The 23,771-nt window shown below is 43.9% G+C and overlaps 1 protein-coding gene across 1 annotated transcript; it reads right to left on the bottom strand.

The window, feature by feature from the left end:
- Nucleotides 1–7,195: 7,195 nt before the first annotated feature.
- Nucleotides 7,196–23,086, bottom strand: NIFK (nucleolar protein interacting with the FHA domain of MKI67). Its single transcript, XM_073241655.1, has 10 exons — nucleotides 22,900–23,086; nucleotides 21,909–22,052; nucleotides 11,514–11,622; nucleotides 10,381–10,592; nucleotides 9,020–9,082; nucleotides 8,660–8,734; nucleotides 8,477–8,545; nucleotides 8,283–8,357; nucleotides 8,095–8,166; nucleotides 7,196–7,595 (listed from the first exon to the last, which is right to left on the bottom strand). The coding sequence occupies exons 1-10, from the start codon at nucleotides 23,002–23,004 to the stop codon at nucleotides 7,404–7,406; spliced, it is 1,116 nt and encodes a 371-aa protein (XP_073097756.1). The 5' UTR covers nucleotides 23,005–23,086; the 3' UTR covers nucleotides 7,196–7,403.
- Between the last annotated feature and the right edge of the window lie 685 nt (nucleotides 23,087–23,771).

The following is a 23,771-nucleotide window of genomic DNA, read 5'->3' as shown; positions in this document are numbered from 1 at the left end:
TGCACCTCCCATATTTAGACAACTGAACTGCTTTGAAACACTATCCCAACCATAACCATCATGCAATTTTATGCAGCAGCACAATGGCTAAAAACTTAGAGATGTCAGAATGTTCTCCAGTAGATGAATGGATACGCAAATTGTGTTACACCCACGGGAAGGGGAGCAGACTATGCCTCTTTGGCACAGGATTATGTTCGGCTGATTAACTATTTTTAAAAGCAGAGGATAATCTCTGGAAGTTGAAAAGTTGCCCTGTTATGAGGAGCATTTGCTTTTATGCAAGAAATCCACATGTGTAAGGGTGCCTCCCTCTGTACTAGGAATGGAAGGATAACCAAATCTCTAGAAACTTTTATCAGTGGAGTTTGGCCTTGGCTCAAATTTGCATGACAACCATGCACTTGTGTTTATCCTATTTTGCCTGATAACCTCCCAGTAACCTAACTTCCCTCCTTCCCTAACACCTTTCTGGTTTTTAGCTGAAGATAGCTTTTAAGTTGGTAACTTGGGTCATTTTGGGGAGCTACTCAGTGTTCCTGGGTATCTCCCATGCCCACGGGAAGTACACATGTCATTACATTTCTGTCTGCTTTTCTCCTGTTGAGCGTTCTTTATTGTGGGCAGGAGGAGCAGCTGTCTCAGGCAGGAACCAAGAAGGGCAGGGGGGATATTCTGCCTCCCTTACACAAGGAATGGAAACTACTCAGCAACAGAAAGGAAGGAACCGCCAACCCGTGCAGAGACTTGGGTGAATCTGCTTGCATGATGCTAAGTGACAGGAGCCAACCTGAAGAGGCCACACACTGTGGGACCCCATGTACATGACACTCTGGACAAGGCACAGCTACGGAGGTGGTAAACGGGTCATGGTGGGGAGTCTGGAGTGTCCCATGGGACCCTCCAGTGAGGGCACTGGCCACTATGTGTTTGTATAAACCCATAGATCCTTAGAGCCCAACAATTAAATCATAATCTATTCGAAATTAAGTCAGTTAGGATGTGAGAGTGTCCAACGGTGGAATACAAAATTTAACAAAGAAGCTAACTGTATTAGAAATGTCTGGGGGAAAGCTCACTGTTGGTGGTGAGACCTAAGGAAACTGGGAAATGAACAGAATCTGTAGACTAAAGGGAAAATGTACTGTACACAGATAGGGGACTGTGTTTTATCAGCTATTTCGATGCAGGTCCTTGCTGACAACCCTGAAAACACTACATCTGTAATATGGGATGAGCAGTGGATTAAGTAAGCGACAGATAGTTGGAGCCAGGGTTCTCCCTGTTGGAGGCGGAAGTTACAGGTAAGCAAGAGGAAAAGGTTACAAGATCTATGCGATCATGGATCAGGCTGGAGACCTGCAGCTTGGTGTGGATGTGGGAAGCTCCACACACAAATCTTTATAGCTAGGTGCGTGAACATTGTGAAAGACGGTCATTACTGGAGCCGTGTCAGAACAGAGGTGGAGCGGAAGCTGGCGAGAAGCCGCCTCACCCACCTTTGTCTGAACTGGGCCAAAACGTTTGGAATGCGCAAAACAGCCATCGTTTGAGTGGCCAGCAGGAGGACAGGCATCTGATGAAAAGTGTGATGGATGTGGACTTCCACAAGATAGACTCAGTGGCCAATATGTAACCTAGAGTAGATCGGCTTGTTAAGACACCCATAGAAAGTTATTTTCTGTTTTTAGTTCATCTAACTGCCCGCCTTCCTTTTTCTCATGCAACCCCTGTTTTCACCCTACAACTGGGAACACTATTTGGGTACCTGCCTGAATCTGTGCTCTCCAAACTGAAATTATGTAATCCCAACTAAACTCTAGGTTGCCTCTCTGCAGGTGTTTCTTTTCAGATTGGCAACACAGACTGTGACACACACACACACACACACACACACACACACACACACACACACACACACACACACACACACACACACACATTCCCCTGCGTGATCCACTGAACACATGCAGCTCCCACAGATACCCTAACCTGTACCCTGACCAGTGCCTGTTCCCTGACCCGCACCCTGACCCTACCACCCCTCCCAAACCCGCACCCTAACCCTGACCCCTAGAATTCCCTCCCCGCCGCCCTGGTGACGGTAGCTCCGCCGGCGCCCGCAGCCCAGGAGCCCGGCGAAGAGCACGGGGCTGAGGGTGAGGGAGCCGCAGGAGGAAGGCAGGAGTTGTCCTGAGTCCAGGCGCTGTGGGCGGGGAGGCGGCACAGCGACAGGACGGGGAATGGCCCGCCGGCGACAGGCGGGCGACGGGGTCAGGGAGCGAGCCGAGCCCCTCCCGGGGGGCCGGCAGGTAACGGAGCCCCGCGCGGCGCGGGGACGGATCGGAAGGGAGCCCCCGGGGGGAGGCTGCAGGGCACAAGGGACAGACACGCAGACAGCAATGGGCGGCTGACCCGGCTACGAGCTGCTGCGCCTCAGCACAGAGGCAGGACGCGCCAGGAGCAGAGCGAACCGTGCGCCCGTGAACACAGGAATCTACGTAGAGCCACGGCCACCGGCGGACCTGCGCGGGGAGAGACGGACAGAGGCGGGGAATCACGGACAGAGGCGGAAATTGACGGAGACGGAGATTAGCGAGGAGAGGCGGGGGATGACGAAGACTGACGGAAAGAGACGGAGAATGGCGGAGAGAGACGGGGAATGACGGACAGGGGCGGAAATTGACGGAGAAAGACGGAGATTGGCGAGGAGAGGCGGGGAATGACGAAGACTGACGGAAAGAGACGGAGAATAGCGAAGAAAGACGGGGAGTGACGGACAGGAACGGAAAGTGACGGAGAGAGGCGGAGATTGACGGGGAGAGGCGAGGGACGACGAAGACTGACGGAAAGAGACGGAGAATAGCGAAGAAAGACGGGGAGTGACGGACAGGAACGGAAAGTGACGGAGAGAGGCGGAGATTGACGGGGAGAGGCGAGGGACGACGAAGACTGACGGAAAGAGACGGAGAATAGCGAAGAAAGACGGGGAGTGACGGACAGGAACGGAAAGTGACGGAGGCGGAGATTGACGGGGAGAGGCGAGGGACGACGAAGACTGACGGAAAGACACGGAGAATGGCGGAGAGAGACGGGAAGTAACGGAAAAAGACGGAGAAGGGCTGGCGGCTCACTAGAGACCTGACGTGCAGGTTCGCGCTCGTCCACTCACAGGCCCGCAAGCGCATCTCGACCCCACAGGCGTGGCTCCGGGGACCTGATGCGTCCCCAGCCTGGGTCGGGGCGCCATGTCCTCGCCCCTCACACTTCGCGCCCGAGCCTGACATTAGGGTACCGTCATTCTCCAGAGCGAGCAAGGAGCAATTTCTGCTAATGGTGCTGCTGACATTTAACCGTCTAACCTGCTGACCGTGTCTAGTGGCTCCGTTCAGCTGCATAAGCATTTTCCGCGTTTTGCACCCACCGCCAGCCCCGCACTCTCCATCCCCTAAACCTGACTCTGCAAGATGATGCCCCGCCCCGCCCCGCCAAACCCTCCGTGTTCTGCAAGGCAGCGGCTGCACGAACGGTGTGCACACGCTCTGCAGTGAGGACCAAGCAGAAAAGGAGCATGCGGAGGCGGCCCGGTGCCCCAGCCAGTGCCCCCAGCTCCAGGCCTAGATCGGCCCTTCCTTTCGGCTCTGCACGGTTCCCTGCTTCTCCAGGTGTCCGTGGCCCCTCCAGCACATTAGCGCCTTGCTTAAGATACTCGAGTCATGTCTTTGCAGTTACACCGCAACACCGGAGGGTGCGCCCCAGTGTGCTCTTCCCGGTCCTCCAGGGAATGGCAACAAAGTGTTCGGAGCCTAGGTGCTCCAGTCCCAGCCTTGCTGCAGTCTGGCCTCCACCCATCACACACGGGCAAATAGAGGGGAAGGATAATGGGGGGACTCAATGAGATGACCCTCTATAGACCCAGGAACACCCAGGGGTCCCAGAGGGAGCACAGAGGCACCCACACTTCTCCTGCAAGCCCTTAGAAAGCCCCATCCTGCCAACGCCTCCAGTTCACGCTTTAGTGAGGCACTGATTTCCTATGTTTGTGGTACTTTGTTACACCAACTCCTGGATGCTAATGCAAGCTATCTCTGTCACTCCTGTTGGGGAGGAATTTGGTTTGCAGATGCAGGGAAGTCAGAGTACCAGGTGAGGAAGGAATTCATTAAAACCTTAGTATCAGGGAATGACTGCTGCCTGCAGAGTAAGGAAGAACGGAGACATAAAGGGAGCTCATTGAACTGCTGCTCAGCATATGGAACATCCCCTGCTAACTCCTGAAGCCTGTGCCACCTGGCATCCAGTGTCTGCTTGGATCTGCACGGACCCAAAAAATCATGACTTTGTTTTGCAAGTGTCCTGGAAAACTGGACTTCCAGAGCAGTGAACATTGGAGTCCATAGTAGTGTGTAGCTCACAGGTCCCAAGACTGCACGTGCATCCAGGTGATCCCGTTGTGGGGAGCCTTGCAGCTGCTGGCCAGAGCCTGTTTCCATTTTTCTGCTGGTGCCTACACTGTACTTCCCAGCCCATCCCCACCAGCAGGGTGGCCACCATGTCTCTAGTTTTCCTATGGGGAAGTGGGTGGGCTTGATGAGGGCCTCTGTCAGCCCAGGTCTTAGGATGGAGGATGCGGTTCCCACATGGTCACGCTGGCAGCCCTATACCCCCTGCTGGCCGGAACCCTCCAGCTCCTCTGCCCATTTTTTAATTGGCTTATTTCCTTTTTGTTTGTTGAGGTGCGAGAGCTCTTTATATAATTTTGATGTCAACCCCTTATTGGATACGTCATTCATGAATCAGTTTCAAAAAGAGATATGCACCCCTATGTTTGTTGCAGCACTATTTACAACAGTCAAGAAATGAAAGCAACCTAAGTGTCCATCAGTAGATGAATGGATAAAGAAGAGGTGGTACATATACACAATGGAATATTATTCAGCCATAAGAAGAAAACAAATCCTACCATTTGCTACAACATGGATGGAGCTAGAGGGTATTATGCCCAGTAAAATAAGCCAGGTGGAAAAAGTATCAAATGATTTCACTCATCTGTGGAGCATAAGAACAAAGAAGGAATGAAACAGCAACAGAATCACAGAACCTGAATGGACTAACAGTTACCAAAGGGAAAGGGATCAGGGAGGATGGGTGGGAAGGGAGGGATAAGGGGGAAAAAGGGGGGTTACCATTAGCATGTATAATGTTCGGGGTGGGGACATGGGGAAGGCAGTACAACACAGAGAAGACATGTAGTGAGTCTACAGCATCTTACTTTGCTGATGGACAGACAGTGACTGTAATGGGGTATGTAGTGGGTACTTGATAATAGGGGGAGTCTAGTAACTATAATGTTGCTCATGTAATTATACATTAATGATAGCAAAATAATAATAATAATATTTTGACCAGAGTGTGGATGTGGGCTGGAGATAAAGTAAGCAATATCCATTAAAATTTTAAATGTATTTCCCCTTTAATAATTTTACTTGTCTACAGTCAACCCATAGATAAATGTACCCATAGCATGCACTTCAACATTCATTGTAGTATGTTCATAACAGAAATAGGAAAACAATTGAAAAGTCCATCAACATGTTAAAGTATGTTAAGTCAATGTAAATGTGTACTAATTTGTAGTCATTAAAAGTAGTGAGTCAGGTATGTATTTATTCATACGGACTTAAAAAAAAAAAAGGACAGTTTATCTTAACAGACATTTCTCCAAAGAAAAAATTCAGATGGCCAACAGCCACATGAAAAGACGCTCCACATCGCTAATTATCAGGGAAATGCAAATTAAAACCACAATGAGATATCACCTCATACCAGTTAGGATGGCCAACATAGAAAAGGCTAGGAACAACATATGCTGGTGAGGATGTGGAGAAAGGGGAACCCTCCTACACTGCTGGTGGGAATGTAAACTAGTTCAACTGTTGTGGAAAGCAGTATAAAGGTTACTCAAAACACTAAAAATAGAAATACCATTTGACATAGGAATTCCACTCCTAGGAATTTAACCCTAAGAATGCAGGAGCCCAGTTTGTAAAAGACATGTGCACCCCTATATTTATTGCAGCACTATTTACAATAGCCAAGAAATGGAAGCAACCTAAGTGTCCATCAGTAGATGAATGGATAAAGAAGATGTGGTACATATACACGATGGAATATTATTCAGCCATAAGAAGAAAACAAATCCTACCATTTGCAACAACATGGATGGAGCTAGAGGGTAGTATGCTCAGTGAAATAAGCCAGGTGGAGAAAGGTAAGTACCAAATGATTTCACTCATATGTGGAGCATAAGAACAAAGCAAAAACTGAAGGAGCTAAACAGCAGCAGAATCACAGAACCCAAGAATGGACTAACAGTTACCAAAGGGAAAGGGACTGGGGAGGGAGGGTGGGAAGAGTGGGAGAAGGGGGATACGGGACATTAAGATCAGCACACGTAACACAGCAGGGGGGCACGGGAAGGCAGCACAGCACAGAGAAGTAGTGACTCTATAGCATCTTACTATGTTGATGGACAGTGACTGTAATGGGGTATGTGGTGGGGACTTGATAATGGGGGGAATCTAGTAACCACAATGTTGCTCATGTGATTATATATTAATGATACCAAAAAAAAGAAAAAAAAAGGGAGGCATCTCTTTTTTATTCATTGAACAAATACATACTGAATACACTGTCAGGTAGTTGTAGAGGTGAGATCTGCTGTGTATATACTTAAAATGAAGTACGTTCTACAGTTTGTATCACACCTAGCCAGTATCATTTTAGAGCTTTAACAAATATTGGGTGAGAAATGTTTCGTAGCAATGAGAATTTTAATCAATCTGGACTAGCTATAAAAGCACATTTCAAAGGCATGGAAACTTCAGAATATCTAAGATGAAACCTACTAGGTTTGCTTCAAGACAGCCAGGTTCCACTCACACATAAACTGTAGAAAAAGTTTGTTGGTCACTGACTCCTGAACAACTCCACATCAATGATACTCTAAATGATGTTGTTAATACATGCCAGCCCACCAACAACCTAATGTAATGTTGGTAAGAATGACCACATACACACACTTCAGCAGGCTCCTCACTCCATATGTAATCTAACCTCCAGTTCCAATCATATGATTCTAAAGCCTAAGGCACCCTATGGATTAAACATGCACAGCCTGACAGAGATCCACACAGATGGTCAAGGGAGACTTTATTTTCTTTGATATTAAAAACAAATACTGCAGATGAGTAAGCCTGCAGTTAGTGGTAACCCTTCTTTCCCAGCCAAGTCACTAAAGACAGCAAGAAAACTGCCAAGAAAGCCAGACCACTGTTTTTCTTACTCCTCCCAGAATTATAATGGTTGCATTTCACTTTACCTAATACAAAAAAAAACACATTTCAGAAGCACTGACTGTTTTTTCTTCGTCTTTTTCTCCATGAGAGTTTATGCATTTGAGTCTCCTGAATTTCTTTTACACCAGCTGTTGGCTGTTTGAAAACTATTTCATTATCTTTATCGTCATCATCCATCACAGCTGCTTCAGATTTTCGTTTCTCCAGAAAAGTTGGTGTACAAACTGGTGTGGGGCCCTAGATTCAATAAGCCAAAGATTATAATATGTACATGTGGGAGGATTAGGAATGACTTTTACCCCCAACACTACCCCCCAAATGTCACCTTCCCTGTTTCTACAAGTTGTGCTGTTGTTTTAGGCCTGTTCTACACTTCAGTGATACAAGTGCAAATAAACAGCTTAGGTGCTTATTAAGACTTAGTTTGGAAATTTACAATTAATTGGAATACAATACACTCCAGTCTAGGGCATCATGTACAAAACTAATGCTACATTTATGAAAATAGCTGTTTTTCCCTACTGACTTGGTCACTTTGCTAGAAAGGTAAAAACTGCAATAAACTGACAATGGCTTTAGCTAAACTCACTTTATCTGCTAAATAACCAGTAAGAGATTACCAAAAAGTCAGAAGATTGAATTTGAAATTTTAATAAGTAACAACAGTAGAAACTGCTTTTCCTTTTCAGATTATTTCTGTAATACCTGATACCCATAATACTGAGGACAGTTTTACCTGGCCATCCACAGGATTCTCAGGAGATTTCTCAGGGCCTGACACCTTTTTCTTCTTCTTCTTCGGTAAAACCTTCAATAAATTTTCGGAAACTTCATCAATCGGCATTATTTATCAACTGCAGTGTCTTAGCTATACTTTTCCATTTATCCTTCCCTACTATCTGTCATGTAATAAGTAAACTTTACCTGTCTATCCACAGTCTTCTCAGGAGTTTTCAGAGAGCCTGAAGCCTCTTTTTGATTCTTCTTCTTAGAAAAAACCTGCAGTACATTTTCAGAGACTTCATCAATCTGCATATTTATCAGCTATAATATCTTAACTATACTCAACTATACTTTATATTTCTCTATTATCTGGCATGAAATAAGTAAACTTTTACCTTGCTATCCACAGGCTTCTCAGGAGATTTCTGAGTGCCTGACACCTTCTTCTTCTTCTTTGGTAAAACCTTCAATAAATTTTGGAGACTTCATTAATTGGCATATTTATCAACTGCAGTGTCTTAATTATACTTTCCCATATATCTTTCCTTTTATCTGGCATATAATAAGTAAAAATTTACCTGGCTATCCACAGTCTTCTCAGGAATTTTCAGAGGGCCTGAAGCCTTTTTTTGATTCTTCTTCTTTGAAAAAACCTGCAATAAATTTTTGGAGACTTCATCAATTGACATGTTTACCACCTATAGTGTCTATTTTCCCATCTATCCTTCTCTATTATCTGACATGAAATATGAAAAATAAAAATTTACCTGGCTGGCATAACACAGAGAAGACAAGTAGTGATTCTATAGCATCTTACTTTACTGATGGACAGTGACTGTAATGGGGTATGTGGTGGGGACTTGATAATGGGGGGAGTCTAGTAACCATAATGTTGTTGAAGTAACTGTACATTAACGATACAAAAAAAAAAGATTTACCTGGCTGTTTGTAGATTTCTGAAGATTGGTGTTTGAAGCATTTTTTCCCTTTTTATGTATAATCTTAAAATAAACATAAAGAAGTAATGACAGCCTCATTTATCTACATTTTTAACTTACATCAGACCCTCAAATATATCACCAGTAAATCCTCCCTAAACGACACAGCACTGTAGTTCAAAGGCAAAAAAAGCCCACAAATACAGGAATGAGCTTACAAGAAGGGAAAACTAAAGAGGGCCCTGACTGAGGAGTGAGTAGAAGCCATAGATGGCGAGGTCAAGGCCCAAACAAGGGGCTGGCTGCACAGAGGCCTGGCAGGGAGGTGGAGCCAGGTGGATGCCAGCAGGCAGGCCCTGAGCGGGCAGGCGGTCCTGGCGAAGATCAGGACAGGGGCAGTGAAGCACTGCTGCCTTCCCAGAGTAGCCTGCGTTTCTGAGCTTCAGTGCTCCAGCCCCTAAAAGGTTCCCAATAGTGTCAGGGCCCAGGTCTGTGACAAAGTGCTCTTCAACACATACCCCTGGAGACCATGTTTGGGGTCTGGGCAAAGAACTGACTGCTAGGAACTGGGCCCAAGGAGGGTGACTCAGTCTTCTAGTTTTTAGACAGGTTAAAAAACCTAATACACTTGGGAATACATGCCAGCTCTTATCAACTCATTAGCTTTTTGAAAATAAGCCTGAGAGGGTCTATGAAGACCCAAAACAATCTCGATATTTAGTTAAAAGGCTTCCACACCTGAATGGCCTGCATTCTTGTTTTACAGTAAGACACAGCTCTCCTTACCATGAAAGAGGGAGCAAAGAGTCAGCAGGGTCCCCTGTTTCAACCAGCAAGCAAGACCTGGATGAAAATCTGTGCTAACTCATCTTCATGGAAGCAGACTTGTTACATTTCAATCCCTACTCAATTAATTCACAGACTTGAGGCTTTCTGGTTAATTCTGATATTACCTTTAAAACAATTTCCAGTTTAAAACATTAAACGAAATTTTTATTGGAATGCATTAGAAGGATAGCCAACTAAGTATCTTGGTATTTACTGACAGCATAGAATAAAATAAACCAATTATTTAATTCTGGTAACAACACCTTTAACTGTAATCTATAAGTATTCTGGTTTTCGCTTAAAGTGGTTAAACCAATATTTTAAAGACAGAACACGAAAATTCTGCACATCACTTTCAAGAGTTTCTGCTTCTGTTTGAGGGAGATACAGGACCTGTTCTGAAAAACTCAGCAAGGGCCTACAATACAAAGTTTAAAAACCTGGTACTGATAAACACTACATCACACACTCCATATATAAAATTATGAACATGTAACTAGTGAGGTACAAATCCACCCCCAAAAAAAACTTACCAATGAAGGAAAATCATAATCAATTCCTTTCTTAGCTAATCTCTTCCTGAGCAATTTTTCTTTCTTTTTAAATCGCTCCTCCATCTGTAGCTTCTGAAGAAGCGTCCGGTTCTGATTGTACCGCTTCACTGCTGGATATGACGGCTTTTTAAATGGCATGTGCCACTCTCTAAAAAGTTCCTCGTGTACTTTTTCAGGTGGTATGAAATGACCTATGTCAAAAAGAAGGCCTTCAGCCAAGTGGAGGGAGGGATTTCATGCTGACTTCAGGATTTCCCAGTGTCCTTCTCCATGTCTCACTCAGGATGACGTGTCCCCATGTACACGGAACAGCCCAGGAGAATAAAGCAGGTACCCTAAGGAAAGGCACAGTCACCAGCTGTTGATCAGACAGCTACTGTGCAGCAAGAACTGTTCCGGGGCAGAGGACACACCACAGAACGAGATGCAGGACGTAAGGGGTGGGCTCCTGAAGCTAAGGATCCCTCTGCGGGTCATGTGGCCTGCTGGAGCCCATCTCCCCTGGGCCCCACTCCAGGACGAGGGCAGCTCACTGCCTGTCTACAGGTCCCTGTGATGGCCCTTTTCAGGCTATGGAAGCACAATGGAATAAAGGAGGCAAGCCAAAACCCCCAGAGGCAACCCGCTGTGACGGACGAGGAGCCGTGGACAAAGGCCGTGGTGTCCCGATCCCAGTGGGAATATTTCTGTCTTGTGTCACCAAGCAGGGTGGCTAACGCACCCTTCACTGACTTCTGTCTCACTTCACACCTGCAGGTATTTTCCTAGGATCACCTCTAAAATAAACTACTTCATTCAGAAAAGATGTGGCCCATCCTACTCTGCCTCATCTTTCAGGAAAAAGCCAGACAACACAGCACTGGTCCTCCATGTGTGGGTGGTGCTGACATCCTCTGGGTCCCCTCTTAGCCATTTCCTCCTGCAAGAGCCATGCCTGTCATGTGCAAATGGTCCCATGACATAAAAGAGGCTACTGAGATTCTCTCTCACGGCAACAGAACCAGTTTAGAGATGCTACCCGAGGAGCCTGGACAGCTGTTTGAGCAGGCACATGAGCCTTGGGCACCTGCGGTGGGTGTCCAGTGCTCATACGGGTTCAACAGGAGACTTACACTTTAAGAGTCTTTCACCAAAAAGGTAGTTGTTCATTGTTTCACCAACAATCTTGGCAACATCTTCAGATTCAAACTCCACGAAGCCATAGCCTTTGCTATTTCCAGTCTGCAATGGAAAATCCACAATGAAAAGTAGGACAACTGAATTCTCACATTTCATTAAAATTCTAAAATGCCATCAATTTAACAGACATTAACTGCATGTAACACTAAGGCAATTTTAATTCCAACTTCAACTCACAATATGGGGCCTGTTATAGGAAAGGGCCCAAACCTGCCACCGATTTTAAGGTATTCCTGGGTTTTTTGATTACGTGACAAGTACATCACTATAACTGGATAACTCAATAGCAGTGCCTATCACATAAAGGAAATTCTGGAAGCCCCAGGATCCTTTATTCACGATCGATTTCATTGGCAGTCACTTCACGTCTTAGTAACACCCAGGATAGTACAATGCTTCACAGAGAATGCAGGTGATACAATTCCCATTCTATATGTTAAGAAATAAATAAAAACACCTAACTCCTCAGTGTCTCCAAGCTACTCAGTAAAATACTGTGGCCATTTTCATGTTTCCTAGGGACTGATCACCTTTATAGTTGGGGCAAAGGAGCAGTGCCAGCGCCCCTGCAATGCACATCCTGGGTTCCGGACTCTTGGCCCTGTCTCAGTGACAGAGCATGGGTCTGAGAGTCTCAATGCCGGGTGCTGGGTCCTAGCTCTGACACTTACTTGGGAAGGTAGTATTAAGCCTCAGTTTTTATTCTATAAAACAGGGATTTTACAGAATCCCTATAGGGATGCTAAGAAGATAAGAAATAATCAAAAGTGCTCCACACAATGCTTGTCAAGGACTCAATTATGTTACTGCAGGATAGCAGAATATGCTATCCCCAAGTATGCTAGTTGGTCATTATTTTGAGCCAAAGACAACTGAGAAGCAGATAAAGGAAAAGCTCACTGCCCTTCTGTATTTGTCTAAAAGCAAGACATACCAAAGGTGCCTTCCCTCCTGTCTACAGGGAAGACATAAATTAAAATAATCTACATAACAAAGCCCACTAATTAGACTTTATTACTAATTTCCCATTTATTTGCCTTCCCACAATTTGCAGCCTGAGAAACTCAAAGTCCTCTTCCTTTGTCTTGTCACTTTTCTGAAAAGGTATTGTCCCTTTACTAAGATGCTAAGAAGGCCCTAGTTCTCCCCGAGTGACTCATCTCTGAGTGCTCCCACGGGGAGCACACTTATGTTTGATTTAGTCTTGTTAATCTGTATCTGTCAGTCCACTTTAAAGTCCCAGCCACAGAACCTAAGAGAGTAACAGAATTCTTTCCTTACACACAGTTACAATTATTAGTAACAATAACTAGAAATATTTCATAATCTTGCATTAAACATATTTTTGGATTTGGATCAGAACTGGTGATGTGATTCTGGAAATAAGAAACCACTTAAAAGGTTCACGGCTTAACCAGGAGTCTCATTTTCTAGCACCAGCTTGCTATTGCCTAGTAACCTGGACATGCCCGCAGGTCAGATCTCGCTTTAGTTAACTGCAACAGGAGAACTCCGATAAAAAGTAAATGCTTAAAAACCCTTAGCCATTCAGATTCTTTCAAAGAGGACAGAAAGATGAAGTGGAAGAGATGCTATGAAATCCAACTTAACATGTAACTGACATAAACCTATTTAAAAGTGATGTGAAAATAAAATGTCACGTGTCCAAAACAAACAAAGACCAAACACCTTTACCTAGTAATCCCAGACTGTTGTAAATACCAAGCAAATAGTCAAAATTGGAGTGAGTGGGGAAGGTGGTAGCTTTATTGTGCAACAATGCTGGACACGGTAATATTAGTGCACCCCCTTAAGGAGCAGGCTTTCTCTAAGACAACCAGCCCGAACTCGTCATAACAGCCAATGTCAAGAACAGCAGCAAAAGGGGAACTGTCCTATCTGCTGAAAAGTTCCAACCGAGCACAGTGCATGGACTTTGACTGAATCCCATGACGACTAGGGAAAAAACAGCTCAAGACGCTTCTGGGACTGAGGACACGTGAGGGTGCAGAGAATGTTATAGATGCTGCATTGTGTGTATGCAGGAGGGTCTTATTCTTAGATTTATGATGAAGTATTCAGCATTAAAGTATTATGACTGCTACTTTCTCCAAAAGGTTCAGCAAAGAAAAAAGTTGTTCATATTTTTACAAATACATACAAAGATGAAGCTAGTGTGTCAGGATGTCACTAATGGATAGTTAATGGGTGAATTCAAGTGAGGGGTAGAGAATTTCACTACACTATTTTTTCAACCAGTCTGTAGACTTGAACAAACCACAAAGGTGGGGGGAACAATGGCTACATTGCAATGTAGGAAGAAATGTACAAATTAACAATGCACAAAAGGCAGAAAAAATTTTTTCAAAAAAGACAGGGCATTCAAGATGGTGGTGTGAGAGGTGAGATAGAGAATGCCCCCCAAAACCACATATAGTGTGAAAATAAAGTTAATACAACTAGCCCTAAAACAGCAACAGGAAAGAAGGCTGCACCAGACTGCATACAGACCTCACAGAGAAGACCTCATAAAACAGGGTAACATATGAAAGCCTTGATCTCGTGGGACCCAAGCCTTTCCCCCACCTAAGCTCACGAGCAGGAGGAAGATAAACAGAGGAGGGAAGGAATGGAAGGCTAAGACTGTTGAACACCCAGCCCTGGAGGTCCGCTTTGGAGCACACACCTACACTGTGCGGTGCTCTGGAGGTTGGTGGGGATGAGGAGCTGGGACAGGTGGAGTGCTTGAGAGACTGAGATTCCAGCCATTTGTGGAGGAGGGGATCCACACCTGGCTGCTCTGGGACAAGGGAAAGGCAGGCGGTCTGAAAGGCTTCCTAGCAGCGAGACGGCTGCTGAAGTAGCGGGGTTGCATGGAGCCTGCTGCATTGGGGAGGGGACGGCTGGACAAGGTTGTCTGGGCATGCTCTGCCCAGCAGACTGGGAACTTTGAGGACCTTCAGGTGCTCCATTCCCCTGGCTGCCTACTCAGCTCTGAGGCCCCCCACTGTGACACACAGCCTGCTGCACCTTCCTCCTGGCCAGCCAGCGACACAAAGCACAGAGGCTTACACCTGTGTGCTTGGCCCAGTGGCTCTCATACTGGACACAGGCACTGCAGCTGGGAATCAGGAAACCGCTCTTTCCTCCCCCCAGGCACCAGCTTCACTCCGCTACAACGCCCAACCTCACTCTAGGGGATGAGCAGCTCCAGAGACTAGAGCTTCTGGGCACTAGTGGGCACCACAAAGAAATATGAAACTTCAAAGGAACTTGGTTCAGACCAAAATTTCACAAACCCCAGGCAAAGGGCCAAATGAAACTGAACTCACGAATGTTCCTGAAAGAGAGTTTAAAATAAAAATCATAAACAACCTCATGGAGATACAGAAAAATATTCAAGGACTCGGACAAATTTAAGATGGAGATTCAACCATTAAGAAATTCCATATCTGAAATGAAACATACAATGGAGGGATTTAAAAGCACAATAGATGTAGTAGAAGAGATGGTAAATGGAATAGAAATTAGAGAAGAGGAATATAAAGAAGCTGAGGCACAGAGAGAAAAAAGAATATCTAAGAATGAAAGAATATTGAGAGACATGTGTGACTAATCCAAACAGAACAATATCTGCATTATAGGGGTACCAGAAGAAGAAGAGAGAAAAAGGGATAGAAAGTATCTTTGAGGAGGTAACTGCTGAAAACTTCTCCAATCTGGGGAAGGAGATAGTTTCCCAAGCCATGGAGGTGCACAAATCTCCCAACACAAGGGACCCAAGGAAGACAACATTAAGACATATAATAACTAAAATGGCAAAGATCAAGGATAAAGACAGACTTTTAAAAGCAGCTAGAGAGAGAAAAAAGATCACATACAAAAGAAAACCCATCAGCTATCATCAGATTTCTCAACAGAAACCTTACAGGCCAGAAGGGAGTGGCATGATATATTTAATGCAATAAAGCAGAAGGGCATGAACTAAGAATACTCTACCTGGCAAGGTTATTCATTAAATTTGAAGGAGGGATTAAACAATTTTCAGATAAGCAAAAGCTGAGAGAATTTACCTCCACAAACCACCTCTACAGTCTATTTTGGAGGTAGGGACTGCTATAGACATAAGTATTCCTAAGGATAAATAGATGTCACCAAGGGAAATAAAACCACAGCAAACTAAAACAATTAATTACTAAGTAGATGCAAAATCAAATCAACTAACCCCAAAGTCAATCAAGGATAGACAGAGTACAGAATACGATACCTAATATATAAAGAATGGATGAGGAAGAAAAAGGAGGAAGAAAAGAACCTTTAGGTTGTGTCTGTAATAGCAAACGAACTGAGTTAAGTTAGACTGTTAGACAGTAAGGGAATTACCCTTGAACCTTTGGTAACCACAAATCTAAAGCCTGCAATGGCAATAAGTACATAACTGTCGATTATCACCCTAAATGTAAATGGTCTGAATGCACTGATCAAAAGACTGAGTCACTGAATGGATAAAAAAACAAGACCCCATCTATATGCTGCCTACAAGAGACTCACTTCAAACCCAAAGACATACACAGACTAAAAGTGAAGGGATGGAAAAAGATATTTCATACAACCAATAGGGAGAAAAAAGCAGGAATTATGGTACTTTTATCAGACAAATTAGACTTCAAAACAAAGAAAGTAAGAAGAGACAAAGAAGGACATTACATAATGATAAAGGGGTCAGGCCAACAAGAGGATATAATTATTATAAATATCTACGCACTCAACACAGGATCACCTACATATGAAACAAATACTAAAAGAATTAAAGGGGGAAACAGAATGCAATGCATTTATTCTAGGAGACGTCAACACACCATCACTCCAAAGAACAGATCAAGCAGACAGAAAATAAGCAAAGAGACAGGCACTGAACAACGTATTATGGACCTAATGGACGTCTACAGAACATTTCATCCAAAAGCAGCAGGATAAACATTCTTCTCAAGTGCACATGGAACATTTTCAAGAACAGATCATATACCAGGACACAAAAAGAGCCTCATTAAATTAAAAAAGATTCAATTTGTACCAAGCAGCTTCTCAGATCACAAAGGTATGAAACTAGAAATAAATTACACATAGAAAATGGAAAAGCCCACAAACACATGGAGGCTTAATAACATGCTCCCAAATAATCGATGCATCAATGACCAAATAAAAACAGAGAACAAGCAATATATGGAGACAAACAACAACAATAAATAATTCAACACCACAAAATCTGTGGGATGCAGTGAAGGCTTAGCTACGAGGGAAGTATACTGCAATACAGGCCTACCTCAGGAAAGAAGAACAATCCCAAATGAACAGTCTAAAGTCACAATTAATGAAACTCGAAAGGAAGAACAAATGAGGCCCAAAGTCAGTAGGGGGGACATAATAAAGATTAGAGCAGAAATAAATTTGAGAACAATAGAAAGAATGAATGAAAGCAGGGGCTGGTTCTTTGAGACAATAAACAAAATAGATAAACCCCTAGCCAAATTTATCAAGAAAAAAAAAGTCTACACACATAAATATAATTAGAAATGGGAAAGGAAAAATCACTACAGACATCACAGAAATACAAAGAATTATTAGATAATACTATGAAAAATTGTATGGAAACAAACTGGATAACCTAGAAGAAACGGAGAACTTTCTAGAAAAATACAACCTTCCAAGGCTGAGCAAGGAAGAAAAAGAAAATCTGAAAAGACCAATTACCAGCAAGGAAATTGAATTTGTAATAAAAACACTACCTATGAACAAAACGCCTGTACCAGATGGTTTCACTGCTGAATTTCATCAAACATTTAGTGAGACCTAATACCCATCCTCCTTAAAGTTCTCCAAAAAGTAGAAGAGGAGGGAATACTCCCAAACTCATTCTATGAGTCCAACATCACTCTAATACCAAAACCAGGCAAAGACACCACAAAAAAAGAAAATTACAGACCAATATCTCTGATGAACATAGATACAAAATACTTTACAAAATAATAGCAAACCAAATTCAAAAATACATCAAAAAGATCATCCATCATGATCAAGTGGGATACATCCCAGGGATGCAAGGATGGTAAACATTCAAAGATCCATCAACATCATCCACCACATCAAGAAAAAGGACAAAAACCACGTTTATCTCCATAGATGTTGAAAAAGCATTCGACAAAATTCAACGTTCATTCATAATAAAAACTCTCAACAAAATGGGTATAGAAGGCAAGTACTTCAACATAATAAAGGCCATATATGAAAAACCCACAGCTAATATCATACTTAACAGCAAGAAGCTGAAAGCTTTTCCTTTAAGATCAGGAACAAGACAAGGATGCCCACTCTCCCCACTGTTATTCAACATAGTTCTGGAGGTCACTGCCACGGCAATCAGACAACACAAAGAAATACAAGGCATTCAGACTGGCAAGAAGTTAAACTGTCCATGTTACTGATTTGTATACAAAAAAAACCCTAAAGGATCCACTCCAAAACTACTAGATCTAATATCTGAATTCAGCAAAGTTGTGGGATACAAAATTAATATGCAGAAGTCTGTTGCATCTGATACACCAACGATGAACTAGCAGAAAGAGAAACCAGGAAAATAATTCCATTCACAGTTGCATCGAAAATAATAAAATACCTAGGAATAAACCTAACCAAGGAACTGGAAGACCTATACTCTGAAAACTACAAGACACTCATGAGAGAACTTAAAGAGGACACTAATTAATGGAAACATCCCATGCTCATGGATAAAAAGAATTAATATTGTCAAAATGGCCATTCTACCTAAAGCAATCTACAGATTCAATGCAATGCCTATCAAAATATGAACAGCATTCTTCAATGAACTAGAGCAAATAGTTCTAAAATTCATATGGAACCACAAAAGACCCTGAATAGCCAAAGTAATCCTGAGAAGGAAGAATAAAGTGGGGGGAATTATGCTCCCTGACTTCAAGCTCTACTACAAAGCCACAGTAATCAAGACAATTTGGTACTGGAACAAGAACAGACCCATAGACCAGTGGAACAGACTAGAGAGCCCAGACATAAACCCAAGCATATACGGTCAATTAATATACGATAAAGGAGCCATAGATATACAATGGGGAAATGACAGCCTCTTCAAAAGCTGGTGTTGGCAAAACTGGACAGCTACATGTAAGAGAATGAAACTGGATTATTGTCTAACCCCATACAAAAAAGTAAACTCAAAATGGATCAAAGACCTCAATGTAAGTCATGAAACCATAAAACTCTTAGAAAAAAAACACATGGGCAAAAATCTCTTGGACATAAACATTAGCAAATGCTTCATGAACATATCTCCCCAGGCAAGGAAACAAAAGCAAAAATGAACAAGTGGGACTATATCAAACAAAAAGCTTCTGTACAGAAAAGGACACCATCAGTAGAACAAAAAGACATCCTACAATATGGAAGAATATATTCATGAATGATATATCCGATAAGGGGTTGACATCCAAATTATATAAAGAGCTCACGTACCTCAACAAACAAAAAGGAAATAAGCCAATTAAAAAATCGGCAGAGGAGCTGAACAAACACTTCTTCAAAGAAGAAATTTAGATGGCCAACAGGCACATGAAAAGATGCTCCACATCCGTTAATTATCAGAGAAATGCAAAATAAAACCACGATGAGGCATCACTTCACACCAGTTAGGATGGCCAACATCCAAAAGACAAATGACAACAAACGTTGGCGAGGATGTGGAGAAAGGGAAACCCTCCTACACTGTTGGTGGGAATGTAAAGTAATTCAACCATTGTGGAAAGCAGTATGGAGGTTCCTCAAAATACTCAAAATAGAAATACCATTTGACCCAGGGATTCCACTTCTAGGAATTTACCCTAAGAATGCAGGAGCCCAGTTTGAAAAAGATATATGCACCCCATGTTTATTGCAGCACTATTTATAGTAGCCAAGAAATGGAAGCAACCTAAGTGTCCATCAGTAGATGAATGGATAAAGAAGAGGTGGTACATATACACAATGGAATATTATTCAGCCATAAGAAGAAAACAAATCCTGCCATTTGCAATGTGGATGGAGCCAGAGGGTATTGTGCTCAGTGAACTAAGCCAGGCATAGAAAAACAAGTATCAAATGATTTCACTCATATGTGGAGCATAAGAACAAAGCAAAAACTGAAGGAACAAAACAGCAGCAGACTCACAGAACTCAAGAATGGACTAACAGTTACTAAAGAGAAAGGGATTAGGTAGGATAGGTGTGAAGGGAGGGATAAGGGGGAAAAAAGGGGCATTATGATTAGCACATACAATGTGGGGGGTGGGATATGGGGAAGCTAGCATAACACAGAGAAGACAAGTAGTGATTCTACAGCATCTTACTATGCTGATGAACAGTGACTGTAATGGGGTATGTGGTGTATAGTTGATAATAGGGGGAGTCTAGTAACCATAATGTTGTTCATGTAATTGTACACCAATAATTGCAAAAAATAAAAAATAAAATAAAAAAGACAAGGCAAATATGCAACTCACAGAACAGGGAATTCCAATAGCCAGTAACACAATCCTCATCTTACCAAGAATAAGGCAGCTACAAAATGATGACCTTTCTCTACTCAGTGAGCCTGAGGATATGTTATACAGTAGTATTTTTTAAACTAAGAGTCTGACCTTTTAGAGGGCAAGAAAATCAGTTCAGTAGGTCAGAAAGGTATTTTTTAAAAAACTGAACAGAAAGGTTAAGTACTGCCTTGTAAAACTTTTCTTTTAGTTATATTTACATACTTGTGTATGTGTGCTAGTTTGCACTGTAAAATGTATTTCTGATTGTGGGTCAAAAGTCTGAAAATATTATTCTTCTCTATCTGCACAATAATGTACCTAACAGTCTCACATGTAAGAGCAAAAAACTAAAGAACCTAACGTTCAAAAGGAGGGTGGATAAATCAATTTTAGTATATTCAAGCAAAGGAACACAGCAATGACATCAAATGTTCTAGAGTTAAATGAATAAAGCTCAAAACAGATTGTTGAATGAAAGATTTTAGTTTCAGAATGACAATATAATTAGTATAGATTTTAAACAAACAACACTATACAATGTATAGTGATACATGAACACAAAGTACAGTATATTGTATTTCATTGTACAATAATGAAAAGCACTATAACCCTAATCCTGGGCATGGGAGGGAAGTAAAAGAGGATTGGGGAAGGGTACAAAAGGAACCTCAGTCTTATAATCTATCAGTAAAGGACAAAGATCTGAAGCAAGTACAAGATCAAGTTGACATTTGATAAAAGTGAACAGTGGATTACTAGTCGTTAAATCATTCCCTAGGAAGCTTCAGGATGTTTAAAATAAATTATCTCATCTACATAATAAGCAACTATTACAAACAGGTAAATGGAAAAAGAAAGGGAGGAATAGAGAAACATTATTTTGGTTAGAATGGAAGAAATATCAAGGCACTTTAAAATTAAAATTCCCTTTAATATTGAGATGTTGCTTTGACTACATACTTAATACCTGTGGTTTTATGACACGAGCACATACTGGGTGATCCCCATGCTCTCAAATGCCAAACCAAATGTAAAATTGAACTGTGACAAAATGTGGAAAAACCGTATCAAGAAAAAATAGATTTCCACAACGAGATGTCTATGTTAACAACTAATAAAAGTGTATGTGTAGGGGAAGAATATAAAGTAGGCCACTCCTCTATTACTGAAAACAAACTACATAAACCTTTTTCTATTAGGAGGTAGGTATGACATAGGAATATTTACACAGTGTTTACTGTGTGTAGATACTTGCTCATTACTTTGATCTTTGATACTCCTAGGTCATAGCTATTTCATTCATATTTTACATGTCAGAAAATGGAAGCATAGAGAGGTTATATAATTTGTCCAAAGCCATACTCTCAATAGTTACTCCTAATCATTCACTATATGAACCTTTGCTATTACAGGGATGCCTACACCAGAGGCCAAGACAAACCCACACTTCAAACTGAAGTTCATGCAAACCTGGCTCAGTAGCCACAGGATAAATATAATTCTTTATGAGGACTCCCAATTTGAGGATTTGGGCCAAGGATTTTTTCCTTTGATAGTAAAACAAACATTTACAGTAATAATGATCTTGCTCTGGAGGCTGTCTCAGGTTCCAGTATCAATCCCCCTTTCTGGAGCAAAGTGTGAAAATACCATGAGAACATGCTCTGGGAAATGTAAAGGATGACACATTTTTGTAAAATAAAATAATCTGACTCAATACAAAAACCTTACCCTTTTACTTCTGGACAGCCTGAATCTTGTAACAGTGCCAAACTGGGAGAAATATGCCCGGATCTGGGTTTCATACAGTGCTGGAGGTATGTGGCCCACGTAGATTACTCCAGGAGTAAGTTTTTCTTGCTTCTGCTTCTGTTGCTGAAGACATAAAGACCAGGCAAAACATTTTTAATAAAAATAATCTAACGATGTCAGCAAACATGTAACCCCCCACAGCTCTCAGTCCAAGGGAAGAGATGGGGAACCTGCCCTGTATCCACTCACCACAGCAATAACTGAAAAATTAGCTATTTAGTATCCATCTCCCCAGGAGGGCAATGGCAAAGCAGATGGTCTCCTTGGCCTGCATCCTAGCAACCAGCACCATGCAAACGCTCTTACGCTTTGAATCACGGATAAGCAACCAAGTCTTAGGACGCATGGCTGCACCGGAGCACCCACACGGACGCACCCTAGGTTTGTATGCAGCTCACCACCTAACCGCACAATTCCCAGGCGTCTGCTGACCTTCACGATGCCTACTGACCTTTTGGCATCTTGGTCATCCCGCCTTTGCCTTCTACAAGAACTTTAAATTTTTCCAGACGCGAATTTTATGCTAAAAACCAAGGCAAATATAACGATGTCAGGGCCCCAGTCAGCAAAACGAACTTGGCAAATACTTTCAGGAATTCCGAAACCACCAACCGGGCAAAGAAGTTTCCCAAATTCGGCGGCAGAGAAACACGACAGTTCCAATCCCGGTCCACCAGCAGCAGGAGGCCCGCCCCCGACCCGCCAGCTTTCCCCTGCGCCACCCCGACGCGCCCCTCCGCTCCACAACCCCGAAGGCCTGCCGGCCGAGCCCCACAGTTCTGAGTCGGTGAAAACCGCCCGGTGCGGGGAGGCCGCGGCTTCCGAGCCGGTGGGCCTGGGGTCCTCCTGGGCGACCCTGGAGGCGCGGAGCGGGACGCGGCCCCAGACCGCGGGCCCGGCCGCCGCTCACCTGCCTGGCGCGCAGGCGGACCTGCGCTACCTCCTTCTGAAACTTGGCGTCCTCCTGTGGGTTCAGGGACAGGAACGGCTTTGCCGGGCCGGCAAACGCCGCCATGCCGAAGGGCTCCACGATACTGCACCACGCGGCGCTGCGGATACGCCGGCCTTCCGCTCCGGTGCGGCGGAAGTGGGGGGAAGGCGGCGGGGGCGGGGCGTGACGCGCCGGGACGGACGTATGCGCGGGGCGCGGCGGGCGCTTGTGGGGCGGCGGCGTGACGCGCGGGGTGGTGCGCGCTGGCTGCGGCCGGGGGCCGGCGGGAGGCGGAATCTCGGTGTCCCCCACCTGCCACCTGTGTGAAATGGCAGGTGACTTGTTCATGCCCGAGGCCCTGGTGTCTGGGGCTGAACCTTGGGGCTGTCTTTAACCGCGAGGGGAAGTGAGGGCTCCAGGCGAGGCCACGGTCATTTGTGCCTTTCCAAGACCCTAGTGAGTGCGGAGGGCGCAGGGGCACGAGGACCGGCAACCAGCCCAGCCTGCTGGTCTGGAAGGCACGCGCAGATGCGAGGGGCCGGGCCTGGCTGGTGCGCGAGCTCCGGTGGAGATGCGGCACAGGCGGGCGTGTGGGGGGCCAGCTCCACCGAGAGGCCGCGCCTGCCTTCACCTCGTCCACCCGTCACCCCTCCGGGAAGTCTTCCGTGACCCTGTCGCGGAGGCTTGCTCATATTAAACGCTCCCTTACAACTGTGTTTTCACGAAGAGGTGATGGTCTCAGAGGCGTGCAAGCAGAGAGCAATTTTATTCTTACTCAGGACTGGGCCTTCTCATGGGCTTGTTCCTGCTGCCCTCGGATGAAACCTTTAGGTATCAGAAAATAGAAGCAT

This window comes from Manis javanica, chromosome 7, assembly GCF_040802235.1.
Source record: "Manis javanica isolate MJ-LG chromosome 7, MJ_LKY, whole genome shotgun sequence".
Lineage (NCBI taxonomy): Eukaryota > Metazoa > Chordata > Mammalia > Pholidota > Manidae > Manis > Manis javanica.
This window is presented reverse-complemented; position numbering and strand designations above follow the sequence as displayed.

What these genes read in the sequence shown, in the direction of transcription:
- NIFK (XM_073241655.1), bottom strand. Translation starts at nt 23,004, where the DNA reads ATGGCGGCGTTTGCCGGCCCGGCAAAGCCGTTCCTGTCCCTGAACCCA. An exon ending in GGCTGTCCAGAAGTAAAAGG is followed by an intron (nt 11,623 to 21,908) that starts GTAAGGTTTTTG and finishes TTTCCATTGCAG; the next exon opens with ACTGGAAATAGCAAAGGCTA. An exon ending in ATTATGATTTTCCTTCATTG is followed by an intron (nt 9,083 to 10,380) that starts GTAAGTTTTTTT and finishes GTTTATTTTAAG; the next exon opens with ATTATACATAAAAAGGGAAA.